At 48.2% G+C, this 24,026-nt stretch overlaps 1 protein-coding gene across 1 annotated transcript in view; it reads left to right on the top strand.

The window, feature by feature from the left end:
* SLC1A5 (solute carrier family 1 member 5) overlaps positions 1-18,013 on the top strand; it is a 38,224-nt gene extending 20,211 nt beyond the window's left edge. The window contains exons 3-8 of the mRNA XM_035119549.2: positions 463-573; positions 1,979-2,145; positions 3,188-3,421; positions 4,911-5,105; positions 9,244-9,378; positions 12,073-18,013. Of these exons, the coding sequence (XP_034975440.2) occupies positions 463-573; positions 1,979-2,145; positions 3,188-3,421; positions 4,911-5,105; positions 9,244-9,378; positions 12,073-12,301 (1,071 nt within the window). The 3' untranslated portion in view covers positions 12,302-18,013. The remainder of the gene's footprint in view (positions 1-462; positions 574-1,978; positions 2,146-3,187; positions 3,422-4,910; positions 5,106-9,243; positions 9,379-12,072) is intronic.
* Positions 18,014-24,026: the final 6,013 nt, after the last annotated feature.

Raw genomic sequence — 24,026 nt, 5'->3', positions numbered from 1 at the left:
GGGTGCCCTTAATATCTTGGCTCCACTGAGCAATTAATCAACACCCACTGTTGATTAATTTACCAAGCAAAGCTTGCCACTGAACCATCATCTTGCCCAGGCACCCCCAAACTTCGGTCCTCCAGATGTTTTGGACTACAATTCCCATCTTCTCCGACCACTGGTCCTGTTAGCTAGGGATCATGGGAGTTGTAGGCCAAAACATCTGGAGGGCCGCAGTTTGGGGATGCCTGATCTTGCCAGTTGGATTGGATTGCAGTGGGATATATTGATAATCTGTTCTTCCCCAGCCGCAGGGGAGCGTCCAGGGTTTGCACCTTCTGAAAGGGGAGGTGGATGAACTAACAGCCTGCAATTTTCCTGTCTGTGTTGGAAGCATCCACAGAACCCCATGCAAGTACGAAGTGAATTTATTTTCAGCCGCAGCTGACATTGTTTTTCCCTCTTTGTGTTTCTCCCCAGTATGCAACCAGTTATAAACTGGTGATAGAGAAGAAGAACGGGACAGGAGTCAGCAAGAATGTTACGTTTGGTGAAAATGTAACAGTTGGTGAAAGCATCGTGGAGATGAAGGTAAGCGGAATGGGATGCACTTGGAATATATATATTTGGATGTGTTGCCTCGGAAAAGAAACCTGAAGCATGTTGGGCTCATTTTCTAGCACCATCCTTGGCAAACAACAGCTCCCAGAATCCATTGGGGGGGACGGGGGACCAAGATAGTTTGAAGTGGTATCATAGCACTTTAACAGTATGGTATGAATGGGGCCTTGCTGTTCCACTTGTTCCAATTTACCCGGCGCTCACGAAAGTTAGCGATGAACACTGGCTTGCTTTCGTTTCCACCGTGCCTTTAGCAGGTGACACCCCTGCCTGCCTGAACTGCGCAGGAATTTCCCACACAGGCCATTTTATGGGTCTCCTGTTTGCTATTGGCCACGGGACCAGCCACAAAGGCCTGTCCCCTCATTGCCACTGTGCCTCTTCTGGCTTGGTGACCATGTGCTGCCGGGTTCTCTGAGGAGTTTGAAGTATTCCCTTTCTGAAAAGCACTTGCTGGGCCTTGTTTTCCTGTGGCCCAGGGAGTTGTCGTGGAAGGATACAGAAGAGGCACTCCCTGTGGGTGAGGTGGCAGCTGGTGCTGTTACACCTCAATCGGTGGTGCCACAGATAGAGAAAAGGGCGGCAGGAGCGGTTGGGGGGTAACGGTTGCTGCTCTCCCCCAGTTGTTGCTGTCTTGGTGTCAGGGACTGGTCTGAGGAGGAATGGTGGAGACCAGCCTCCCCCTCCTCCTGCACTTTCCAGAGAAGAGGGAGACAGTATAGATTTAGAACAGTGGTTTGCAGAAGGTCACAGATCAGAGGCTGCAGAGGGGAAAAGCTGGAAAATACTGGGAGAGGAGCAGGAGGAAGAAGCACTAGAGGAGAGACGGCTAAAAGTGTCTTTGGAAAGCGTGCCAGACTGGCGGGCATTGAGAGTAGGAGAGCAGAAAGCTCAGAGGCAGAATGCACAGATTAGCCGATGTAGGAATGACGTATAATAGAGACACGGAGAGGGTGGGACTTTACTCGGAGCAATGCCATTGTCCAAGAGGCGACATCTTTACGTCTCTCTCTGTGAATATTGAATAAAATGCTTTGGTAAGAATGTCTTGTTTTCCCATTTCTGGCAGCCAGCCGTGAGGGAGGGGGATCGGATTCCTTGAAGCCTGACACTTTGTGGTGGTAAATAGCGGGATAAGCAGTTGAGGCAAGGAGGGGCAGGAGATGCATGCTGCCCTGGTCTTGGAAGTGCGATGGTGTGCTGCTGCAAACCTTCACCCAACTGCTGCATCCTCAGGACAAAGGGCAAATTATTCGCTTGCTATAATCTCAAGGATATGGCTACTGTGTAACCACTTTTCAACCACTCAACCACTTTTCAAATCCCTGTCTGTTTTTGTGATGGAAGCCTTTCCTCCCTCTTGCCGTCCCCTTAGATCCCCACAGGCACAGAGGTGGAAGGGATGAACATCCTTGGCCTGGTGGTCTTCGCCATCGTCTTTGGGATTGCTCTGCGGAAGCTCGGGCCCGAAGGCGAGAACCTGATCAAGTTCTTCAACTCCTTCAATGAAGCCACGATGGTGCTCGTCTCCTGGATCATGTGGTAAGGAGGCCACCCGGTCCACATTTCCCCAGGAGTCTCATAGGGGAACAGTGTAGGTGGGGATAAAACGTTCACACAGAAGAGTTGGATGCAAGGCCTCTGGGCTGGGTTTTGTGCATTCCTGTGAATTTCTCTGCCAAACTGCCAAACGTAGCAAAAACTGATTTCTGATACACTTGTGGTGCAATCACATCTTATGCGGCAGTTTGTTTCTAAGGGTTCCACATATACACGAAAATCGCATATACCGAAAGCCTTGGAGCCACCCCATAGCTAGCAGGGGGGGGAGGGGAGAAGAAAGAATTCCCAGTATCCCCAGAGTCTGCACGTCAAGCAGGCTTTGCCCTCCAGGCAAGACGGACTGTTAAAAAACTCTTTTTACACCGGGAAACCACAAGCAGACCTGGCACAAAAAGAACTTTCAAGCTCTCCGCTTTGCTTGAATTTAACTTGTGAAATCTTGAACAGTCTGCCTTCAATTGCATATGGTGGAAACCTCGTGAGTTAAATGCTTGTAAGATGCAATCGTACCTTGGAAGTAGAACGGAATCTGTTCCGGAAGTCCATTCGACTACCAAAACATTCAGAAACCAAAGTGCAGCTTCTGATTGGCTGCAGGAAGCTCCTGCAGCCAATCAGAAGCTGTGGAAGCCTTGTCGGATGTTCAACTTCCAAAAATAGTTCGCAAACCGGAACAGTCACTTCCAGGTTTGCGACGTTCGGGAGCCAAAATGTTTGGGAACTAAGCAGTTTGAAAGACAAAGTACTACTGTATATATGTTATGCAGACCAAAGGAAATCGGAAAGATGCGTCGATTATTCCGGATTTGCTAGTGGCAGTGGAGGGGGAGGCGTTGAAGCCCTGCCTCATGACTCCTAGAACTTCTCCAGCTTCTGAAATCTTACCAGGTGTTGCTCACGGCCATAAAGGCCACTGGGCAAGTGTTGTGGCTGAGTGGAGATTTTCTCTCCTGCCTGCTGTTCTGCATCAGAGGTCTCGGTGGTGCTTTTGCTGATCCCCCTCTTCTCTCTCTCCTTCCAGGTATGCCCCTCTGGGTATCATGTTCCTGGTAGCTGGCAAGATTGTGGAAATGGAGGACGTGGTTGTCCTGTTCACCAGCCTGGGCAAGTACATCTGCTGCTGCCTGGTGGGCCATGCCATCCACGGTCTCATCGTCCTGCCGTTCATCTACTTCATCTTCACCCGCAAGAATCCTTACCAGTTCCTTTGGGGCATCTTCACTGCCCTGGCCACTGCCTTTGGCACTTCCTCCAGGTATTTATGAGCTGGTTGTGGCTCCAGAAAGCCAGGAGAATGGGGTGGGGGTTTAAAAGGACGCCTGTTGCATAGCCAGAGAAGGGGGAATTTGCTTGGAGTGAATGGTACTCGAATGCCAGGCAGGGAGATTGGCTAATCTCTGCTTCATTCCCACCTTAATTGGCATTGCTGCCTTCATAGACCCCCTCTCCTGCTCCCTCTTTTATTAGCCATGCCTTTGCAAAAGCTATTCCAGAACGATGTGGCAACCCAATCAGATGGGTGGGGTACAAATATTATTATTATTACTGCCACCAATCTTTCTGGTTCCTGTTTTACAGTCTGTTTAAATGTCCTTAACATTGCCTATGAGTCCATTCCTCACTTTGCTTCCCCCCCTTTTTGCTTCCCAGATTCTACTTCTGCCACACGTGTCCTTCATATCCCTAGTCCAGGCACCCCCAAACTTGGCCCTCCAGCTGTTTGGGGACTACAGCTCCCATCATCCCTAGCTAACAGGACCAGTGATCAGGGATGGTGGGAATTGTAGTTCCAAAACAGCTGGAGGGCCGAGTTAGGGGATGCCTGCCCTAGTCCCTCCGTACGATTGTTCTCCAAGCCAAATCTGACCTTTCACTTTCTCTCTGAAGCTGTACTGCGTACTGACGTTCTATTGCTGATGGTCTCCCCTGGCCACGTGCAAACAACTTCATGGGGTTTGCAGCAGCAGCCAATGAGCAGAGGGGAGTGTGCGCAAGAAAGTGAATGAATGAAAGAGAACATTGTACTTTTCTTCCACAGACCAGCCTTTACTTTAGAAAATGGGATTTAAAGTGGTTTGGCAGACAATTTTGTCACATCTCCCCCCCCCCATGGTTGTGGGTAGCGACGCCCGCCCCGCGGAATGCCCTCCCATCAGATGTCAATGGAATACACAACTATCTGACTTTTAGAAGATGTCTGAAGGCAGCCCTGTTTAGGGAAGTTTTTACTGTTTGATGTTTTATCGCCTCTATTATTATTATTATTATTATTATTATTATTTCTGTTGGGAGCCACCCAGTGTGGTTGAGGAAACCCAGCCAGATGGGTGGGAAATAAATAAATTTTACTTACTAAATTACTTACTAAATTACCTACTTACTTTTCCATTCCCTTGCAAAATGGATCCTTGAGAGGCTACCAGCCATAAAAAAATTGACAATCACTAAAACAATGTCAGGAAACGGTTTCAGCAATTAAAAAACAAACAAAAACAAAGGCATATAAAGTCTCTGTGAACCCTCCCCTGGAAAGCTCATGGGCACAGAATTAATGCGGGCGGGCGAGGAGGGAGCCAGGCAGCTCTCCTGAAGGCAAGGAACCGTGCAGCTTGGGTGCCACCACTGAGAAGGCTCACCTTTGCATGTGGACGGAGGCAGCCGTGATTTATTCCATGTTGGAACCGGTGGGCTGTTTCAGGAGCACTCTCTGCCCGTGTTCTCAACCTGCCTCTTCCTCCTCGCAGCTCTGCCACCCTGCCCCTGATGATGAAGTGTGTCGAGGAGAAGAACGGCGTCTCGAAGCACATCAGCCGCTTCATCCTGCCCATCGGGGCCACGGTCAACATGGACGGGGCTGCGCTCTTCCAGTGCGTGGCTGCTGTCTTCATCGCCCAGCTCAACAGCATGCCTCTCAACTTCATCCAAGTCATCACCATCCTGTGAGTATTCCAACCGGTCTCCCTTCTGACTCAAAGGGTGGTCCTTAGAAGCCCACCCATATTGCACAACCTGTGCCCTCCTCTTTCCCCAAACAGACAAAGCCCACCACCCGTAGACAGTGGCCCACCTTGCCAAGCTGGTGGCAGGCTCCCTTCGCTGTGTGTGCTTTGCGTTCTTCCTCTTGCTGTTCGCCATGGGGTTGCTCAAAACACCCACATTCTCCTAAGACTTTTCTGCAAAACCAGCAGAAGAGAGACTAGACAAGCCACAAGCAAAACAGCAAGCACATTGCCAACCATGACAAGGAGTGGAGGGAAGCAGCAGGAGCAGCAACAACGCAACTAAGTTGTTGAGCATGAGCATCAGGGCAAATATTCCTCTACATCAGCACAGTTTAATACTGTGGAATTTTGAAAGGTGGAGGGCGGGTGGCTGGTAGCCCCTGCCACATCCTGGGAATCAAGGGGAAGCAATGAAAGAGGCCAGGTTGAAGAAAACAAAGAGGAGATTCCCTTCCCAAAATGCTGGTTCCTGCACAAATTTCTCGCGGTGATTTCCTGTCCTGGAGCTGCAGGAAGTGAGCTTTGGGAATGAGGAAGGGGGGGGAGTTGTCCAGCCCATTCAGATAACCAGCTCCCAAAATTTCAACTTCCTGTTGCTGGAGTGGATAGTGATAATCCACATAGGATCTAAGGCCCCTCTGCCCTTTCCTTCCTGGTAGAATGAGAGCGTGAGTCTGCCAGAGGGCACGTGCTCAGGCTATAGTGCAGGGGTCGGCAACCTAAGGCCCACGGGCCACAAGCAGCCCACGGGGGTCGTTTAACCGGCCCACGAGCCATCTGCTCAGCGAGTCCCCGTGCGCTGCACTAAACCGGCACAGCACGGTGCGGGGACTCGATTCCACGTTGCCGGAAATCACGTGTGCGCGCGCAAACCAGCCCACAGAGGGATCTCTGCTGGAGTGAACCGGCCCAGGCGAGGTAAACCTTGCTGACCCCTGCTTTAGTGGGATATAAACTCAGCTGCGGAAAAAAGGGATTATGAGATGGCTGCAGAAACAAAGGGGGGATTTATGCTGGGAGGTTGCCTTGGGCCACCCAGAATGGATGGACCGGGGGTTTGGGGAGATGAAACCTTAAAAAAGATTGTGGCAGGAACAACCAGAGTTTGGTGTGGACCGAAGTGACCGTCTGGGCAGACCAATGTAGCTGAGCTTTTGACAAGCACTTGACTTGACAGGCTGCCTCTGTAAAGCTCCCTGGAGTCGATCTTAAGGACTAGGAACCTGGACAAAAGCTGAGGCCATTCAGCGTGGGTTGGTTTTGCACCCAGTACCGAATTCTGATCCTGTTCAGGACTTGATGTGGCAAACACAGAAACTCTTTCTAGTCTCTAGGGTTTTATTTGCCATGCTGAACACAGACACCTGCCGCTGCCCTGTGCACCTCTAATCTCTAAGCCTTCTGCTCTGTTTCTGTCTTACAAATTCCTACCACGTCAATACCCAATTCCTGCAATGATGGTGATAAACTTCAACTGGGCTAAATTGTCGAGCACCAGCACAAATGCTCCTCTACATCAATATGGTTTAATAATGCAGAATTTTGAGAGGTGAATAGCGGGTGGTTTGTGGAGCTGTACATCTCTAGCTCCACCCCCCAAATATCTCTCTCACACACTATGCACTGCTTGATTGTAATAATAAAAAAAAAACACTCTCAACGCAGTTTACAAAAGATGAAACAGCAAAACCTAGAAAAAAATGTACAACCCTACTTTAAAACTTGCAAATATATCTTCATATTCATTCACGTAACATCTGGAGAAGGGCGGCCCAGCAGCTAGTGTAGAGTCCTGAGCCATTACCACTTTTGTCAGTGACAAACGTCTAGTCCTCATGACTAGAAGAGATGCACTCAGCACAGCTACTTGAGCTTCTGCTTGGCTTTGCCACTCAAGCCCTTCTCCTGCTGCGCTTCCCATCCTCTTCCTCCCCCTATCAAAATGCCAACTCTTCTTAAAAACTCCTCTATCTAGGTTGGAATAAAGTAGGGGTCAGCAGTTAGATTGACCAAGGAAAGGCTAGAGACCTTCCTTGGCACAAGATTTTGCTTTTTTAACAGAAGTGTCAAGGGCAGAAAACATTTGCAGATTGTTTTTTGGGTGCATTTTTTTTAAAAAGCAATTGCAAGTAAAATATTGTTTTCTCCAGTTCAGGAGGTGGACCTGTCCTTCCTGGCCTCGAGGTGCTTAATCATCAACTCTGTCTGAGACCCTTTGTTGCGGCACAGCACAGTAAAAAAACTGCAGGCTTAGGCAGAACTTGCGACCTGAAGGGGTCTGGGGGGCGGAGGTGGGAGGTTCTGCTCAAGTGACCTCTGCTCTGCTGGAGGCAGGATTTCAGCTGGGGCTGTTTTTGCTCCTGGCTGGTCATCCGTCTATGTTTGTTCCTCTGTCTTGGGTTAAAAGTGCAGGCCCCCTTCCCCCACAAGATCCAGCTCTGCAAACCAAGTTCCAGTCCAGTTTGTGTGTCTCGGTCAACAGCATCACGTGCCGCAGATGTGGCAAGCTGCTTTTGGACCCTGAGGGGATTCTCAAGAACACTTCTGTCACTGACTGCCAGCCACGAGGAACCTAAGCAATTCCTTGGGGCTGCCATGTGGTTTTTTTTAAGGGGTGCTGAGGAAGCAGAGGGAGAGTTGTGCCCCCCTTCACCCTCCGTTGCATTGCAAAGGATCCCCCAGCAGATGAACCTCTCAGTATTGCCCCCCTTTGTCATGCTGCATGGGAGACAACTTAACAAGACTGCTGTCCAAAAGGGGTGGTGGGGGACACACAAAACCTAACAGCTTAAATGATGATGATGATGATGTGTGTTTACCCTAAAGTAGTTCTTTGGAGTCTAGACCAGTGTTTCCCCAAACTGTCCCAAGTTTGGGAAACACTGGCTCTGACGGTTTGATTTTCTTATTCATTCATTCTTTATACAGCGCCATAAAGGCTTTCAATTTGTCATTTGATGCGGGGAGACAACTGCAGTGGAATTCCCTCCCTTAAAAGGCCAGACTAGCCCCATCACCGATGGTCTTAAGGCAGGCAGTTAAAACTGAAATTTCATCTGTGTTGCAGACTACTTTAGGGGGTCTTTGTTAGGATGGAAAAGTGATCTCAGAAACAGATTACGAATTGCCGATGAGGAGGCCTCTGGGTCTCCTTTATTCTGCTCTGTGGGCTTAGGTTTGGCTATTGCAGAGCAGCCATCGCCAACCTGGTGCCCTCCAGATGTTTGGGACTACAGCTCCCATCAGACTCGGCCAGCAAGGCCATGCTTCCATCCATCTCTGCGTCATACAGCTGTGCTGGAGGGGGATAATGGCAGTTGTAGCCCAGAACATCTGGAGAGCCCTGAATTGGTGAAGGGGGCTGTTGGGCATGAGGTGAGAGATCTGACTTTTAGAAGACATCTGAAGGCAGCCCTGTTTAGGGAAGTTTTTAATGTTTGATGTTTTATTCTGTTTTTAGTGTTCTGTTGGGAGCTGCCCAGATGGGCGGGGTATAAATTATTATTATTATTATTATTAGGTATGATTCTCCAGAATGCCAAGAAACGATAAATTGTGAGGGTTAGGGTGGTGCAGAGAGGTCATGGTTTGAATAAGGAACCTACAGTAGAAGGAGGGAGATGAGGAAATCTTTGGCCAAGGGTCCAAAAACCCAGGCACCCAGTTGCCACTGGTTACTAAAATTGGGAGTAATGCTTGAGTTTCCAGAAGGTGGCTGATCTCTCCCTACCTATCACTGACTGAATTTATGCTGGTCTGCCTAGGATCTGGTTGCTGCCTTGTCCTGTTCTCAACCAGTAGCCACTTCCTGGAGGAAGGGCTTCCCAGTTAGAGCTCTGACCTCTCTTGGCTAAGCTCTGTGTGGAAGGAAGGAGGCTGATCTTGGCGCTCTGCTCTCCTTCCAAACCGGCTGCCACAAAATCTGGCTGGCGCCTTCGACTTTGCAAAATCGAAAGTTACCCTCCTCTCTCCCTGCTGCTTTGGGTTCCCCCCACACTCTCCAGATAAAGACTAAATCCTGCACTTGAGCATCAAGAAGGACACATCTCTTAACCAGCCCACTTCCATCCCACAGAATTACTGCGACGGCGTCCAGCGTTGGAGCTGCTGGGATTCCTGCGGGCGGCGTCCTCACCCTCGCCATCATCTTGGAAGCTGTTGGGCTGCCGACCAACGACATCTCCCTCATTCTGGCAGTGGACTGGCTTGTGTAAGTACTGCAGGGGCAAAGGTGGAGGGAGAGGCTCGGCGATCAGGAGCGACCAGCGATTTCCCTGACTGATGTTTATAGCATCACAGGGTTGGCAGGCTAGCAAGTCCCAACTTCCCCATCAAAAGACAGGATCTTTCCCCCTCCCGCCTTGCTAGTTCCCCTTCAGATCCTCTTCCTCTTGTGATGGCCTCATTCCTCAAGCGGAGAGGAGGGACTTCTGCAGCAAGTGCCTCAAGGAAGAGGCCCTAGGTTCACATAGGAAAGCAGAAGCCATTGCAGAGAGTTGCTGCCTTGAAAGGGGGTGGTAGATAACCAGTTGAATCTTCTGCAAATAATCCTCCAAGGACAATTTTTGGGGTTGGGGCATTTGACTGGACAAAGGTGCCTTGGACCAAGGCCACATTTGTACCATACACTGTTAAAATATGCCATATAATGCCCATTCTGCATTTATAAGAATTCAATCTTTTAGCATGGCAACACCTAAACTTGAACTCGCTGCCTGTTGACATCAGGCGTGCTCCCACACTGTTCTCTTTTGGTCACCTTCTGAATTTTGTTATTGATCAGACAAGGCTATCCAGCTGCATAGAATGTTGATGTGTGTTTTGATCTGTTTATTGCTGATTTAGTTTATTGCTGATTTTAATTTTTAAATAGTTTTTAAAGCTGTTTTTGCCATTAATTTTACTGTTTCCTTCTTCTTGTAAACCACTTTGAAGTTTTTTCAAAAAAAATTTTTTGCAAACAAGCTGTGTATAGGTTTTATGAAATAATAAAAATCAATAAATTTAAAGGGTTATGATTCCGCTTTAAACAATGGCTTGGCCTAGAAAATCCTGGGAGCCGTAGTTTATTCAGGGTGCAGAGAGTTGTTATGAGACACCCCTATTCCCCTTCACAGCTACAATTTCCAGAGTTGCCTGTAAAGAAGGATTGATCATTAAAGTACTCTGGGAATTGTAGTTCTGGGAGGGGAACTGAGTCTCCTGACAACGCTCTACACCAGGCATCCCCAAACTTCGGCCCTCCAGATGTTTTGGCCTACAACTCCCATGATCCCTAGCTAACAGAACCAGTGGTTGGGGAAGATGGGAATTGTAGTCCAAAACATCTGGAGGGCCGAAGTTTGGGGATGCCTGCTCTACACTCTGTACCAGGGGCCGGCAAGGTTTACCTCGCCTGGCCAGTTCACTCCAGCAGAGATCGCTCCATGGGTCGGATCGTGAGCGTGCCCGCCTGCAATTTTCTGCGTCTATGTAGACACGATTTTTGACGTCTGTGCATGTGCAGACGCGATTTCTGGTGCCACAGAAGCGAGTCCCTGCGCTGTGGCAGGTGGGCGGCTCGGTTTGGGGGCGGCTCCTGGGCGGGTTAAACAACCCCTGTGGGCTACTTGTAGCCCACGGGCCTTAGGTTGCCGACCCCTGCTCTGTTCAAACCAAAGCTCCCAGAATTCTTCAGTGGAAGCCATGCCTGTTGAAAGTGGTATCATTGTGCTTTTAATGGCTGATGCAGATATGGTCAAAGTCAGCTCTCCAAAGATTCAAGCAGGGGGCTTTCAAGCACAGATGCAGTGTTGAATGTGGAACCTTCTGACTCTGAGCCATTTTTCTTGCATTTATTTTTTTAAACCCAGTCACTCTGGGGAGGAAACAAGGAGGCCTGTCCTCCAGCTCTCCTTCAATATGTCCCCGGGATGCCCAGTCCCCCCCCCCCGAGCGGTGTGTTTTGTTTGTGACGGCCACGTATTTGTCCAACTGACTTGTCCAGTATGGCTGGCTGGGCCAGGTGTGCTGAGGGTCCCTGGGGGGGCATCAGAGGAAAGGTTAAAAGCAGCTGAGAATTTAGCTTTTCCTCCTGTCGCTTGGGGGAATCTGCACACGGAGCAAGAATACAGGAAGGGCCCGGCTGGATCTGGCCCAAAGGTCTTGCCTGGTTCAGCAGCCACATGCCTCTGCATGTTCTTAAGCGGGGCATGTTCTTAAGGTCTCTGCATGTTCTTAAAGTCTCAGCCTTTCCCTGCTGTTTGTCTGGTTCTCAGAGATAGATTGCTCCTGAACACGGAGGCTCTGAGTCCAGTGAGTGTTCCTAACAACCCTTATTGCTTAACCCCGAGCACCTTCTCAGGCAGGCTCAGTCATTTTATTATTTGTTTAATTTATTTAATCAATTTTTCGATACAAACATTTAACTGCAAAAGACACATACAACAAAAACCTATAATAACAGTAATCACAATTTGATAATTCAGATTTGGATACACTGATATACCTATGACTACACCTTTTTAATCATTTTCCCACCTCTCTCTCCTCCCTCTACTTCCCATCACTATCCGTCATATCGCTTAGATAGTCGTTCCAGATTTCTTCATATTTATCCATTCTTATTTTGCGTTGACATGCAATTTGTTTGTATGTAGCTAATCTGACCATATTATCAATCCATGTGCTCAGTGGAATCTTTTTGCGGCTCTTCCAATTCATCAAAACAAGTTGGGTTTTTTTGCTACTAATATAGCATGGTACATCCATTTTTTTTTTGACCCCTTGAAATCTCCCACGTTTCTGGAATATGGTTTAGAATTAAATTCAGTTCCTCTAAATAACAATTTCTTTTTATTACTTGCTATAAATATCCTCACCTTGCAGCAAAATGCTCAGTCATTGCCTCTTTCTTTTGCACCAGGGATCGCACCTGCACCGTCCTAAACGTGGAAGGCGATGCTTTTGGCGCTGGGCTCCTGCAGGTGTACACCGAAAGGACGGAAGGCAAGGCAGAGGCAGAGGAGCTGATGGAGATCAAGACGGACACCGGCAAGGGAGTGGGGGCGGAAGAAGGCTCCCCACTGATCAAGAGGGACGGGCCTGCCCCCTTGGAGGGCATCAACTCCTGCGAAAAAGAATCCGTGATGTAAAGCAGCCTACGAAGAGGCTAGACTTCGTTTTTTTAAAGTTAGGGTTCCATTTTTAAGGACAGCTCCCGAATCTGCTCCACCCTTGAAAGACTTCTGTTTCCCATAAGAAGCAGGGGCAGGCGGTTCGATTTTCACCGAGAACACTCCTTTCCACCTTTTTTTAATGACTGATTTTTCACACAGTTGCTTTTAAATTTCAAACAGAACTTCCCCCCCTGAAAAATGTCAACTGCTGGGGGCTTGATGCTGCCTGGAAATAGCCCTGTTTGGCTGGAAGCCTCTCCCTCTTAAGGAGATGAGGGTCAGGGTGCTGTTGCTCAAGAGAAAGGGCACTCTGGATATTCTCAGAGGCACAATACTTTGCACGTTCCAGGCTGAACCCTTAAGTTTTTAAATCTGCAACGTGGAAACTGGTAGCAGTGACTTTGGAGATCTCTTAATATCACTCTTTTCCTTCTTCCAGATCTCTAGCTACCTTTGCTGCTTTTTATTTTATTTTGTGTTTTGGACCAAGCAAGTGGGTGGTGGTGGTTTGTCCTTCCTGTGTCTAATATCTTTGTCTCCCTCCCATTGCCCCCCCCCCACTTTTAGTTACATTTCATTGCAGGAAGAGGAAGCAGACTGCTTTATTTCCGGACAGATTTATTCTCCTCTGGTCACCCCATAATTCAATAACTTGAGCAGTGCACCACTTGAACCTATAAATACCTATCGTCAAAACAGGAATGGGGATAGAGAACATTTCTTTCTGTCTTTTACATTTCTTTCTGTCTTTTACAATTTTTTTGCTGCCTTTCCGCCTTGCAACCCCTTAGAATCCTCGTGCCAAGGCTGTGCGATGTGCAATTGAGCATTGAGAGTCGCTGTTGGGTCGCTGGAATTTCTGCCATTCCCTGCAAAGCCAACTTTCCTTGAACTGCTTAAAACCTATGTATTTTCCTCCCTTCTTCCCTGCTGGCTCATCACGTGCAAGAACTAGACAGTACTGCAGTGCTCTCTTGAAGTGGCAACTCCTGGTTCAAACAGCTGCGATGCAATTTATTTTATTTCTGGAACTTAAAAGGATCCAAATGTTTTTTCCTCCACACTGGAATTAAAGGGGCAGGGCAGGGTTAGCAGGTAAAAGAAAGTGAGAGAGACTGGAGTAGCTTCAGAGGTGAGAGTTAACCTCTGAGGCTCAGTTTCCCATCACTTTTATTCTAGTCTTGTGCCGAGGAGCCACTGATGAGCAAGTGGGCAGGCTTGCAGAAGGAGCTGGTGAGTGGTGGCCCCCCTGGACCAAATTTTCAGCACTGCCTGGCCTGTCCAAAGCCCAGCAGACGCTGAAGCAGACATTAGCAGTGAGGAAGAAAGGGAGGAAGTACCAAGGTGATTGAGCGAGTGGTTGCTGAACAACTCCAGGCACGCCTGGAAGAAGCGGACAATTTGGATCTAGGGACAAAGGTGAGAGCTGTTTCTTAGTCCTGCTGGATCTCTCAGCGGCTTTTGACATCATCGACCACAACATCCTTCTGGACCGTCTAGAGGTGTTGGGAGCTGGGGGCACTGTCATACAGTGGGTCCGCTCCTTCCTCCCGGGCCGTGTTCAGAAAGTGGTGGTGGGGGATGAGTGTTCAGACCCCTGGGCTCTCACTTGTGGGGTGCCTCAGGGTTCTGTCCTCTCCCCCATGCTTATCAACATCTACATGCAGCCGCTGGGAGAGATCATCAGGGGGCTTGGGCTGGGTGTTCATTAGTATGCAGATGATACCCAGCTCTACCTCTCTTTCAAATCAGAACCAGTGAAGGCGGTGAAGGTGCTGTGTGAGGGTCTGGAGGCGGTTGGAGGATGGATGGCAGCTAACAGATTGAGGTTGAATCCTGACAAGACAGAAGTACTGTTTGTGGGGGACAGGAGGCGGGCAGGTGTGGAGGACTCCCTGGTCCTGAATGGGGTAACTGTGCCCCTGAAGGACCAGGTGCGCAGCCTGGGAGTCATTTTGGACTCACAGCTGTCCATGGAGGCGCAGGTTAATTCTGTGTCCAGGGCAGCTACCTTCTTTGCAGTGGCTGACAAAGGCTTGGCAGCACCCCCACAGAGAACTGCAGGACCTTGTTGTTGTTTAGTCGTTTAGTCGTGTCCGACTCTTCGTGACCCCATGGACCATAGCAGGCCAGGCACTCCTGTCTTGCACTGCCTCCCGCAGTTTGGTCAAACTCATGTTCGTAGCTTCGAGAACACTGTCCAACCATCTCGTCCTCTGTCGTCCCCTGTCGCAGGACCTTAACTTAAAGCAAATACTGTATATGCTTATGCACACACAGGGTCACTTGGAAACCGTGGCTGGGCCCGCAGCCTTGTCCTTTGTCACTCGCAGGCCTAGACCTTGACCAATGGAATCTTTTGTACATTTTCAAGTGTCTCTGCAATCTTGAGGACTGGGAACTTAGCTGAGAACTATTTTGATTCTCCCATAGGCATTGGATTCTACCCAGGCATATCTATTTCCATACCTTGTAGCTTCTGGAGTCTGTAGATCGGAATCCAGGTGCCCTGTCCTGCCACAATGCCCTGTGCAGATCCAGAATGCATACTACCTACTACCAATCAATAATAATAATAATAATAATAATAATAATAATAATAATAATAATTCATTATTTATACCCTAAGTCTTTCCAGCCACTCTGGACGGCTCCCAACATAATCTTAAAAACATGAGAAAAGATCAAAGGTTAAAAACTTCCCTAAACAGGGCTGTTTTCAGATGTCTTCTAATAGTCAGATAGTTGTTTATTTCCTTAACATCTGATGGGAGGGCGTTCCACAGGGCGGGCGCCACACTACCTTTTGCAGATGCAAATGTGGGTTTGGCCGCAGGCGCTCATGACCTGGCTCATACCTGCCTGAAGCATATCAGTGGAGATGTTTTGCAGTCTTAAAAATAAATTTAAAAAAATCAGTAGAATGTCGGAGCTTTTAATTCCGACTTCCAAGGTTTTGAGCTGTAGATCTTCTTGATTAGTTGGACGCAGTCTCCCTATTTTTGCCATGCAGGGCTCCTTAGTAGGCTTTGTGTGTCAATTTAGAGGTAGGCTTCAAGTGGGGTCTAGGCCAGGGATAGGCAACGTAAGGCCCGGGGGCCGGATGCGGCCCAATCGCCTTCTAAATCTGGCCCGCGGACGGTCTGGGAATCAGCATGTTTTTACATGAGTAGAATGTGTCCTTTTATTTAAAATGCATCTCTGGGTTATTTGTGGGGCATAGGAATCCGTTCATTAAGATCTTTTTTTGCTGCTGAAATGTTACTTGATGGAAGTGCTAGACTAGGGCTGCCTTCTTTAGTTACTCTTCTAAAGCGTATAAGATGTTAGGGAGAGCCATCTGTTGGCAAAAATGATCAATCTGTTGTGAACCGCCCTGTGATCTTTGGATGAAGAGCAGTATACAAATTTAAATAATAATGATAATCTCTGACAGATTTATGCTCCTCCATCTAGCAACTTTCACCTTTAGCAGTTCTTGTGGTTGTGCAAAGGAGACTTAAGGAAGTGGTCAACAGGGCTCTGCAGAGAAATGAAATTCTGCACAGCGGAAAATGCTGGGTTGGTAGACGATGTGTGGATTAAATGTGTTTGCTTTGTGAACATCATAATAATATTGCAAGGACGACACAAGTAGGCATTTTCACCTCTGACGGCTGAAAGTTGTAGTTTCATCCCCCAAAATAAAAGCTACTTTTTTGTGACTGGTTCACCACCTGCATGCAATAGTACATAATGTCCAAATAGGTGCAAAGTTCTCCTGGTGAGAATTCTGGAGTCCTCCCTTCGTGCCAACAGAGCTCCCCACCTGTTTGGGCAGGAATGGTGTTTTAAGTGTTCTCTGAGTGGGCAGAGATCGCTGGCATTAAACAGGAGCTCTCTAGATGCACCTCCGCACTTCGGAACGGGTTTGTGCCAAGGCTTCCCCTGCCAAAGCAACTTTTATGATAATGCCTGTTGAGATCAGACCTCCAGATAAGGGGCGGAAACATCTGCCTTCTCTTTTGGGGGCACGGGCTGTAGTACATCAAAGCCCGGAGCCTGCAAGTTTCAGGGTTTGAACTTTTGGTTCTAGCAAGTCCAGGTGTGACTTAACAGAGAGAGAGAAAAGTGTTGGACTCTGGGATGGGGGAAAGCAGAGGCTTCTGGCAGGGCTGTGTGTTGTGCAGTTTGTGACACAGTGCATAGAGGTTTCAAGGTTCTATCCCTCATTGCTGCAACAATACGATTCAAAGTGGAGAAGTGGTTAAAGTTCGCAGCCCTTAGGTGTGGGGATCCAGGGTCTTCCTCCTTTCCGTGGCTAGCAAAGCCAAAATGAAATTGTGCACAGACTGCAGAATAAATTGTACAAAACATGAAATAACACCAGTTTTATCCATGTGCCTGATTTATATAAAGGATGTGGTTTTCCTTGGTACATAATTTTTTAGTTTTAGCGCAGAACACATGCATTCCCTGGCATTGGGTGATCATAAGAGGCTGGCTCCTGTACCCCAGACACCCCTTGTTCCACATTCCACTTTGGGTCGACCTTCAAATGCCAGTGACTGGTATCCAGCTGGCACTTCAAAATAAACATGGGTTTTGTTTTAGTGCCAAATATGCCACCCTCTGTATTCTAACAGGAGGTGGTAGTTCCTAGTACAAGCTGTGTTGAGAGCCAATGCAGGTGGATTGTTCCAAGTGGGAAGCTGCAGGTGCAAATTGGTACTCTTTTCATGCCGGTTTAGTTAACAGTTGCTACCTCTTGTTGCTTCAAAGTATGTACCCTCTGTTGCTGAACACCATTCAGAATTGCCCTCAACCCACAAAGAGGGAAAGTGGGGACGACCATTGGGGCTCTCTAAGCTCCCACCATCTGCAAAGGGGTTTGGGTGCATGTGACAGCTGACACTTCGGTGATCCTGAGCCACAAAATTTGGGAAGGGAACCTCCGGGGTTATCTGGTCTTGCTGCTTGCCCAGAGAGAGGATATTCTACTTGCTGCTAACTCTTCTCAGCTGCTCAGAGATGGGCACGGCCTCCCCCTGTCTTTCCTTCTGCTGCTATTGCAGTTCTCCTGCCCTCGGTCCCGATCCTGTACGGAAGAGAACCTAGCTAGCCTGGAGGCTGCCTATACCACTAAGTGTTATTGGGTGGTACACTTGCTTTAGCGTCTTGTTTCGCAGTCAACAGGGATGCAGGATGGCACCATCTCTGTATGTCGGGGGGTATTTGACGCCTGGGTTAAGAGCTGGCTTTCCTAGGAAGCAGCTATGATAACTTCCCAATATCAGAGCAGGTGAGCAGGGTGGGCTGTTGTGCCAACTGGCATTTTTCTCCTATGTTGAACCTGCTGGGCTTTGGCAGGGGCAAAGGGGTGCGGTGGGCTTGCATTTCTTCAAACCAGGTCCTGCTCTTCTGTCCTTAGTGGCAGCCTGATCTGCAGGGAGCTGCTTCTTTCCATGCTTTTAAAGCTGCACCTGCAGGTCAAGCTGCTCTTAAAAAAATGCAGGCAGGGCCTTCCGTGTTTCTGGTGAGCTAGCGAACCCCCAAAGTGGTGGCAAGACTGATTTTTTGGGGGGTGGGGGAGACAAATCAGGCTGGTTGTTATTTGCACACAATCTCCTCCCTACATTGGGGGTGGCGAGGGGAGGAAATGTACAATTGCCACATCACATAATATAATAAAAACAGATTTGGAAGCAATGCGTGCCGATTTGTTTTCTTCATTGTCTATTGTAGTCAATAGAATTTGCTGCAGTGTGTAAGAATTGTGTCTGCAATAGTTTTTTCTGCCCATTAGTCCAAAAGCATTGGCAACCCCTGCTAGTGATACTGCAAACAACGGCTTATAAATTACTAAAATGAGCATTGTTCCAACAATTTTTTAATCTTATTATTACAGGAACTTCCATGATAAATAAATAACAGACTCTGGGAAATTTATAAGGCATTGCCTGCATGGGTTGTGCTCTTCCTTTTTTTTTTTTTGCAAACTCATGCAGTTCCTGAGTTTAGTGGAAGTAATGCTGACCAGCCTTCCTACCTTATCCCCACCTCGAGGGAAGGGGAGAAGGAAACACAGGAACCTGCCTTACACCTGGTCTATTTGTTCATCTAACTCAGTACTGTAGCGCTGTGGTCTAAACCACTGAGCCTCTTGGACTTGCCATTCAGAAGGTCGGCAGTTTGAATCCCCGCGACGGGATGAGCCCTCTTACAGCTCCTGCCAATTTAGCAATCGAAAGCACGCCAGTGCAAGTAGATAAATGGGTTCCACTGCGGCAGGAAGGTAAAGAGTGCTTTCATGCGCTCTGGTTTCCGTCACGGTGTTCCGTTGCGCCAGAAGCTGTTTAGTCATGCTGGACACATGACCTGGGAAGCTGTCTGTGGAGAAACGCCGGCTCCCTCGGCCTGAAAGCGAGATGAGCGCGGCAATGCCATAGTCTCCTTTGAATGAACTTAACCGCCACCAAACTGAGGCCCCTCCCTGCATCCAGGACTCGATGCCATGGTGGAAGAGTGCACTCCTGCACTTGGGGGTTTCCCACAGGCAAGTGGTTGGCCATGGTGAGCCCAGGATGCTGGAATATGTGGGCCATTGGCTTGATCTGGCAGGCTCTTATTGCAGGCACCCCCAAACTCTGCCCTCCAGATGTTTGGGGACTACAATTCCCACCATCCCTGACCACTGGTCCTGTTAGCTAGGGATGGTGGGTAGTCCCAAAACATCTGTAGGGCCGAGTTTGGGGGTGCCTGCTCTTATTGTGTACTTCAATGCTGCCTGCCTGCAGCGAGGGGCTTGTTTCCCTTGTTGCATCAGAACCCAGACTTGGGCATCTATCTCTCCTGTATCCTCATTCCAAATACTGAAGAGGAACATTGCAAGCCACATCATGTACTCTTGACTGTAGCTACATTTCCAGCCCATGGCAGGTTTTCTTTGTGGAAGCTGGAACCACAGTCAACTCTGCACGAAAGCCAAGGGGTGCCTGCTCTCTCTGCAGGCTGCATTAGGCTCAAGGTGAGTTCAGGTATCCTGCAATTCCTGGCCTGCCCCGGCAACTCTGAGAAGCTGCTCGTGCCCGGGCTGAATAGCTGCGTGGGTGCAGCTCCTGGGTGCTCGCCAGCATCTGAACAAAGAAACGCAGGGCTTGAGGTACAGTACTTGGAAAAACAGACCTTAAGGGAACGCAGTCTTCTGTCCTCTGTTGACTTGCTGTAGCTTGCTTCCCACTCTGCCCTTTTGGTACCTGGCAAGAGAAGCACCTGGCACCTACACGACACACCCAAACGGCTGGGTGTGTAGCAAGGGGAAGCTGTGTGCACAAAGGGAGAGGGAGGCTTGGCACAAGCTTGGCTGGGGGGGGGGTGCTGTTTTTATTTCTCAAGCGCCTAGTAAGTTAAAGCCTTTCTGATAAAAAGGGCAAAGAAAGACCTCTGTGCGAGACCTTGGGAATGCTAGGAAGCCATCTTATATTGTCAGACTATTGGTCTATTTAGCTTAATATTGTATTCACTGACTGGCAGCAGCTCTCCAGGCAGGGACCTCTGAACGCTATCTGGGGATACAGAGGATTAAACCTGCATGCAAAACAGTTGCTTTGAGCCATGGGCCTTCCTTTGTTGACAGCCAGACATCAAGAGTGCTGGACTAGGAGGCGTAATGGTTTGACACGATATACTCCCTGTTGTTTTGTACCCATTTTCTAGATTGTCTGTAGTTGGGGATGATGAGAGCTGGAGTGCAATGACATTGGGAGGGCCATGCTATAAGCTACCCTGAGTGTCAAACAAAACAACACAACACAACACATTCTGGCAATGCATTTATTGTGCCTTTGGGCAATTGTGTGACAGTCACACAGAAACGGGCCTTAGCTGTTGATTTGTGTTGAAATACTCGGAAGAAGGAAAGCTCATGTGGATAGTTTTACATAAACATAAAACTGATGCAAAATCTGCCACCAAAGAACAATCACATAGGGTTTTGCCTCATTTAAGTGTGTCCCAATCCTATGCATGTTTGCTCAGAATTATATCCCGCCCCCTGACAGCAAGAGGACTTATTCACAAGCTAACTTAATCCCCAAAACAGCGCTGTGTGGCTTTCCAAACAACATTCAGGAATTTAGTGCCTTTCCTAGCAGTGACTCACTGCATTTCTGCCTCGTGTACAGCTGTGATGGGCACAAAGAGTTCTACTGATCGAGCTGAAACTCAACCCCTCTCATTTTAGAAATCTGGAGTCTCGTGCAAATTCTGAAGACAAGAACAGCCATGCTGGATCAGGCCAGCGGCCCATCTAGGCCAGTATCCTGTTCTCACAGTGGCCAACCAGATGCCTGTGGGAAGCCTGCAAGGACTTTGATACAACAGTAGTCTCCCCTTCTGCAGTTTCCAGCTACTGATATTCAGAAGCATAACACCTCCCATTAATGCAGAGCATAAGCATTGTGACTAGTTGCCATTGATAACAAAATATCCCCCGTGAAGTTCTCTAATCCTCCTTTAAAGCCGTCCAGGTTGGCAGCCATCGCTACCTCTTGACTAGGTTTTCTTTTGTCTGTCCTTAATCTTAGGCCCATCCAGTGAAACTGGATCTTGTGAGGGTGGCAGCAGCTGCCAAGCTGGATGACAGTGGAGGTTTGTAGCTTCAGTGTTTTGGGACAGTGTCTTATAAGCAAGTTTGAGGACGGCTGCTGCTGCCCTCTTCTGGCAAAAACTTCATACAACCTAGCAAAAAGCTGGGCCAACAGGTGAGGTGGAGACATCCTAGATCAGGCTTCCTCAACCTCAGCCCTCCAGATGTTTTAAGACTACAATTCCCATCATCCCTGACCACTGGTCCTGCTAGCTAGGGATCATGGGAGTTGTGGGCCAAAAACATCTGGAGGGCAGAGGTTGAGGAAGCCTGTTCTAGATCTACCCCCTGTGACGTTTAGCTAAGGATTAGATCCTAGATCGCATTTGTAGAAATCTCTTGCATGCACCAAGTCCTTGGCTGGAAAGGAACTGCAGCCCTCCCTGCCCATTTTCACTTCCAGCTCAGGGAAAGCCCACTTCCTTTCCAAGCCCGTTCTGTTTCCTGCAACGGCAATGATGCTTCCTTTCTCGCCGGCTTGTTTCTTTCCTTACTGCTGCCTTCCATCTTCTCTGCACACAATTTATGTGATAAATGTAAGCCACAGGGATGATACATTTGCTGAAAGGTAACCTGCCTCTATTAAAGGCCAGACAGGAGCCAGGATTTTTTTTTCTAAAAAAACCCTCTAGGATTATTGGGAGATGGTAAACTTCAGAGGCGGTAGAAATTGGGAGGGCAGGTTATCAGCTGAAATCTCAGGTCCTGGAAAGCAGACACCTGCCTTTGTATTTCCTGTGTCTGATGTGCAGGGGGTGGGGGAACCTCTACGTTGTCTACAGGGGACATTTAATTTTAAAGTATCTCTTCCGCTTTCTTAAGAACACTAGGTGAGGATCATTAACATGAATTAAACCAAAGGTCCACAAGGCATTAGAGCCTCGTGATGCCAGAATTACTGACACCAAAACGTGTGCAAAAAGAAAATTTGAAAGTGCAGGATTGTCAATACCATAAACTGGGTTTATAATAGTTTCGCTGCCATGGCCCTTCATCCAAGATATCCTGGGAAATCTAGTTTGGGGCAGGCAATAATTCTACATTGAGAGTTCTCTGTTCCCCTTCTGAATTCAAATTACACGAAATGAGATTTCAACTAAGCATCTGGAAGAACTTTCTGACAGAGTTGTTCGACAGTGCAACAGACTCCCACAAGAAGTGGTGGACTCTCCTTCCTTGGAGGTTTTTAAGCAGAGGTTGGTTGGGCGGATAGATGCCTGTCACTGTGATTCCTGCAATGCAGGGGGCTGGCCTAGATGATTCTCGGGGTCCCTTCCCGCTCTACAATTCTATGATTCTACCCTTTCAACTCCAATCCTCAGTGTTGTTTAGGGAAAAGGTGGAAGAAAAACAGAAGACATAAAGAAGGGCAGAGGCATTTTAAAAATTACTGTATATTCCTGCATGTAAGACTACTTTTTAACCCAGGAAAATCTTCTCAAAAGTCAGGAGTCGTCTTATACGCTGGGTCGTATTTCTTATGCGGCGGGTATATCCCAAACTCTATATTTTAACTGGAAAAGTTGGGGGTTGTCTTATATGCCCAGTCATCTTATACGCCGGAATATACGGGTAAATCTGGGTGCTGTGGGTTCGGGTTGAAAGCGAGTTTGAAAATCTCAAGTCTGGCTCTTTCCATCTTCTGGGCAGTCAGGATATGGGCTCTGCTTTCATGCCGAAGGGCTGCAATTAGCTACAAAGCCTCTCCTCATGTGACCCTGGAGCTTGAAGGCTGCCAAGCTGTGCATGTGAACTTGTCATTGTGCTTGTGACGATGCATTCACAGCTATAAGGAAACTGCTTGCAGGGAGGTGAAACAAGGGGACCATGTCTGCACGACAACTTTCGGTACACTAGCACACAGCCAGAGAGGGACAAAGAAACAGGCACCTTTGCACCCGTACTAAGTGAGACACCTGCCACAGCCGCTGCGTGGCCCCAGACAAGCCCACGATTGCTACGACTATGCTGTGGAAGAGTGGGCTGGGGTCACGTGAGCAGGTGGGGTGCACACCTGACCACCTTCAAAGCCGCTAGCCACCCTCCCCAGGCAGTTCAAGTGGGCTGGAACAAAAGCAAAAACACAATGGGACTCTGTGTTATTTCTCCTTCCTTTAGAGTTTCCCTACATTTCTGGTATTTTCTTTGGCTTAATCCAACAACCCCTGAGGAGGGTTAATTTTTTTTACTTTTTACAATGCTGTGAAATATAAGAAGCAAACCAACAGAAGCATTGCCAAGTTAAATGCTGGTGGCACAAGGTTTGTTTTCGTTTTCTTTCTTTTAAAAAATTTAATAACACTGCAATCATAAAATGCATCCCCGAGGCAAAATTTATACAACACCCTGCTCCCCCCCCAACAACTTTCAGTGAGGGGAAGTGATGTGTCTGCACAAATGACTGTAGAATGAGTCGTCTTCCTATGTGAGTGGGTGGGTTGTAACTCTGCCGCCACCCACCCTACCAGGCATGAGTATACAGGCAACCTCCCCCCCCCATTTATGCACGATCAATATATGTGTGATCACATATATGCGCTGAACGCAGAATTGACCTGAAAACGCCACAAAAATGTCGTGGAAAGGGGCAAGAAGAAAGGGGTACTTGTAGGCTTTTTCAATGTGTTTCAAATATACGTGATTTCACTTATTAAATGCATGATGCCTTGGAACGTAACCCCCACGTAAATAGAGAATTGTCTTTAAGTCTTTGGAGCAGCCCCTTGTCTCTAGAATATCTGGCTGCCAGTGGAGGCCTGGCAAACCCCATCACCAGATGCCCTTTAGAAAGCTCTGAAGATGCACCTGGGAACATAACGAAGGTGCCTTATCAGATTATTGGTCCATGTAGCTCAGCCTTGTTTACACTGACTGGCAACTGCAGGTCTTCTGGGTTTCAGACAGGGGTCTGAATCCCCTTGGGGATTGAACCTGGGGCCTTCTGCAAGCAAGGCAAGTGCTCCCCCACTAGGCCATGGCCCATCCCTATTTCCTTGGCTTTCTCTTGAGGGGTGCTTGGTGGACTGAAGGCTTTAGCCATACATTGTCGTCAGATTTTAACATTTGGAGGCTGAT

Source organism: Zootoca vivipara, chromosome 6 (genome assembly GCF_963506605.1).
Source record: "Zootoca vivipara chromosome 6, rZooViv1.1, whole genome shotgun sequence".
Taxonomy (NCBI): Eukaryota; Metazoa; Chordata; class Lepidosauria; order Squamata; family Lacertidae; genus Zootoca; species Zootoca vivipara.
Note: the sequence above shows the minus strand (reverse complement) of the source record. Positions and strands in the feature narration are given on the sequence as shown.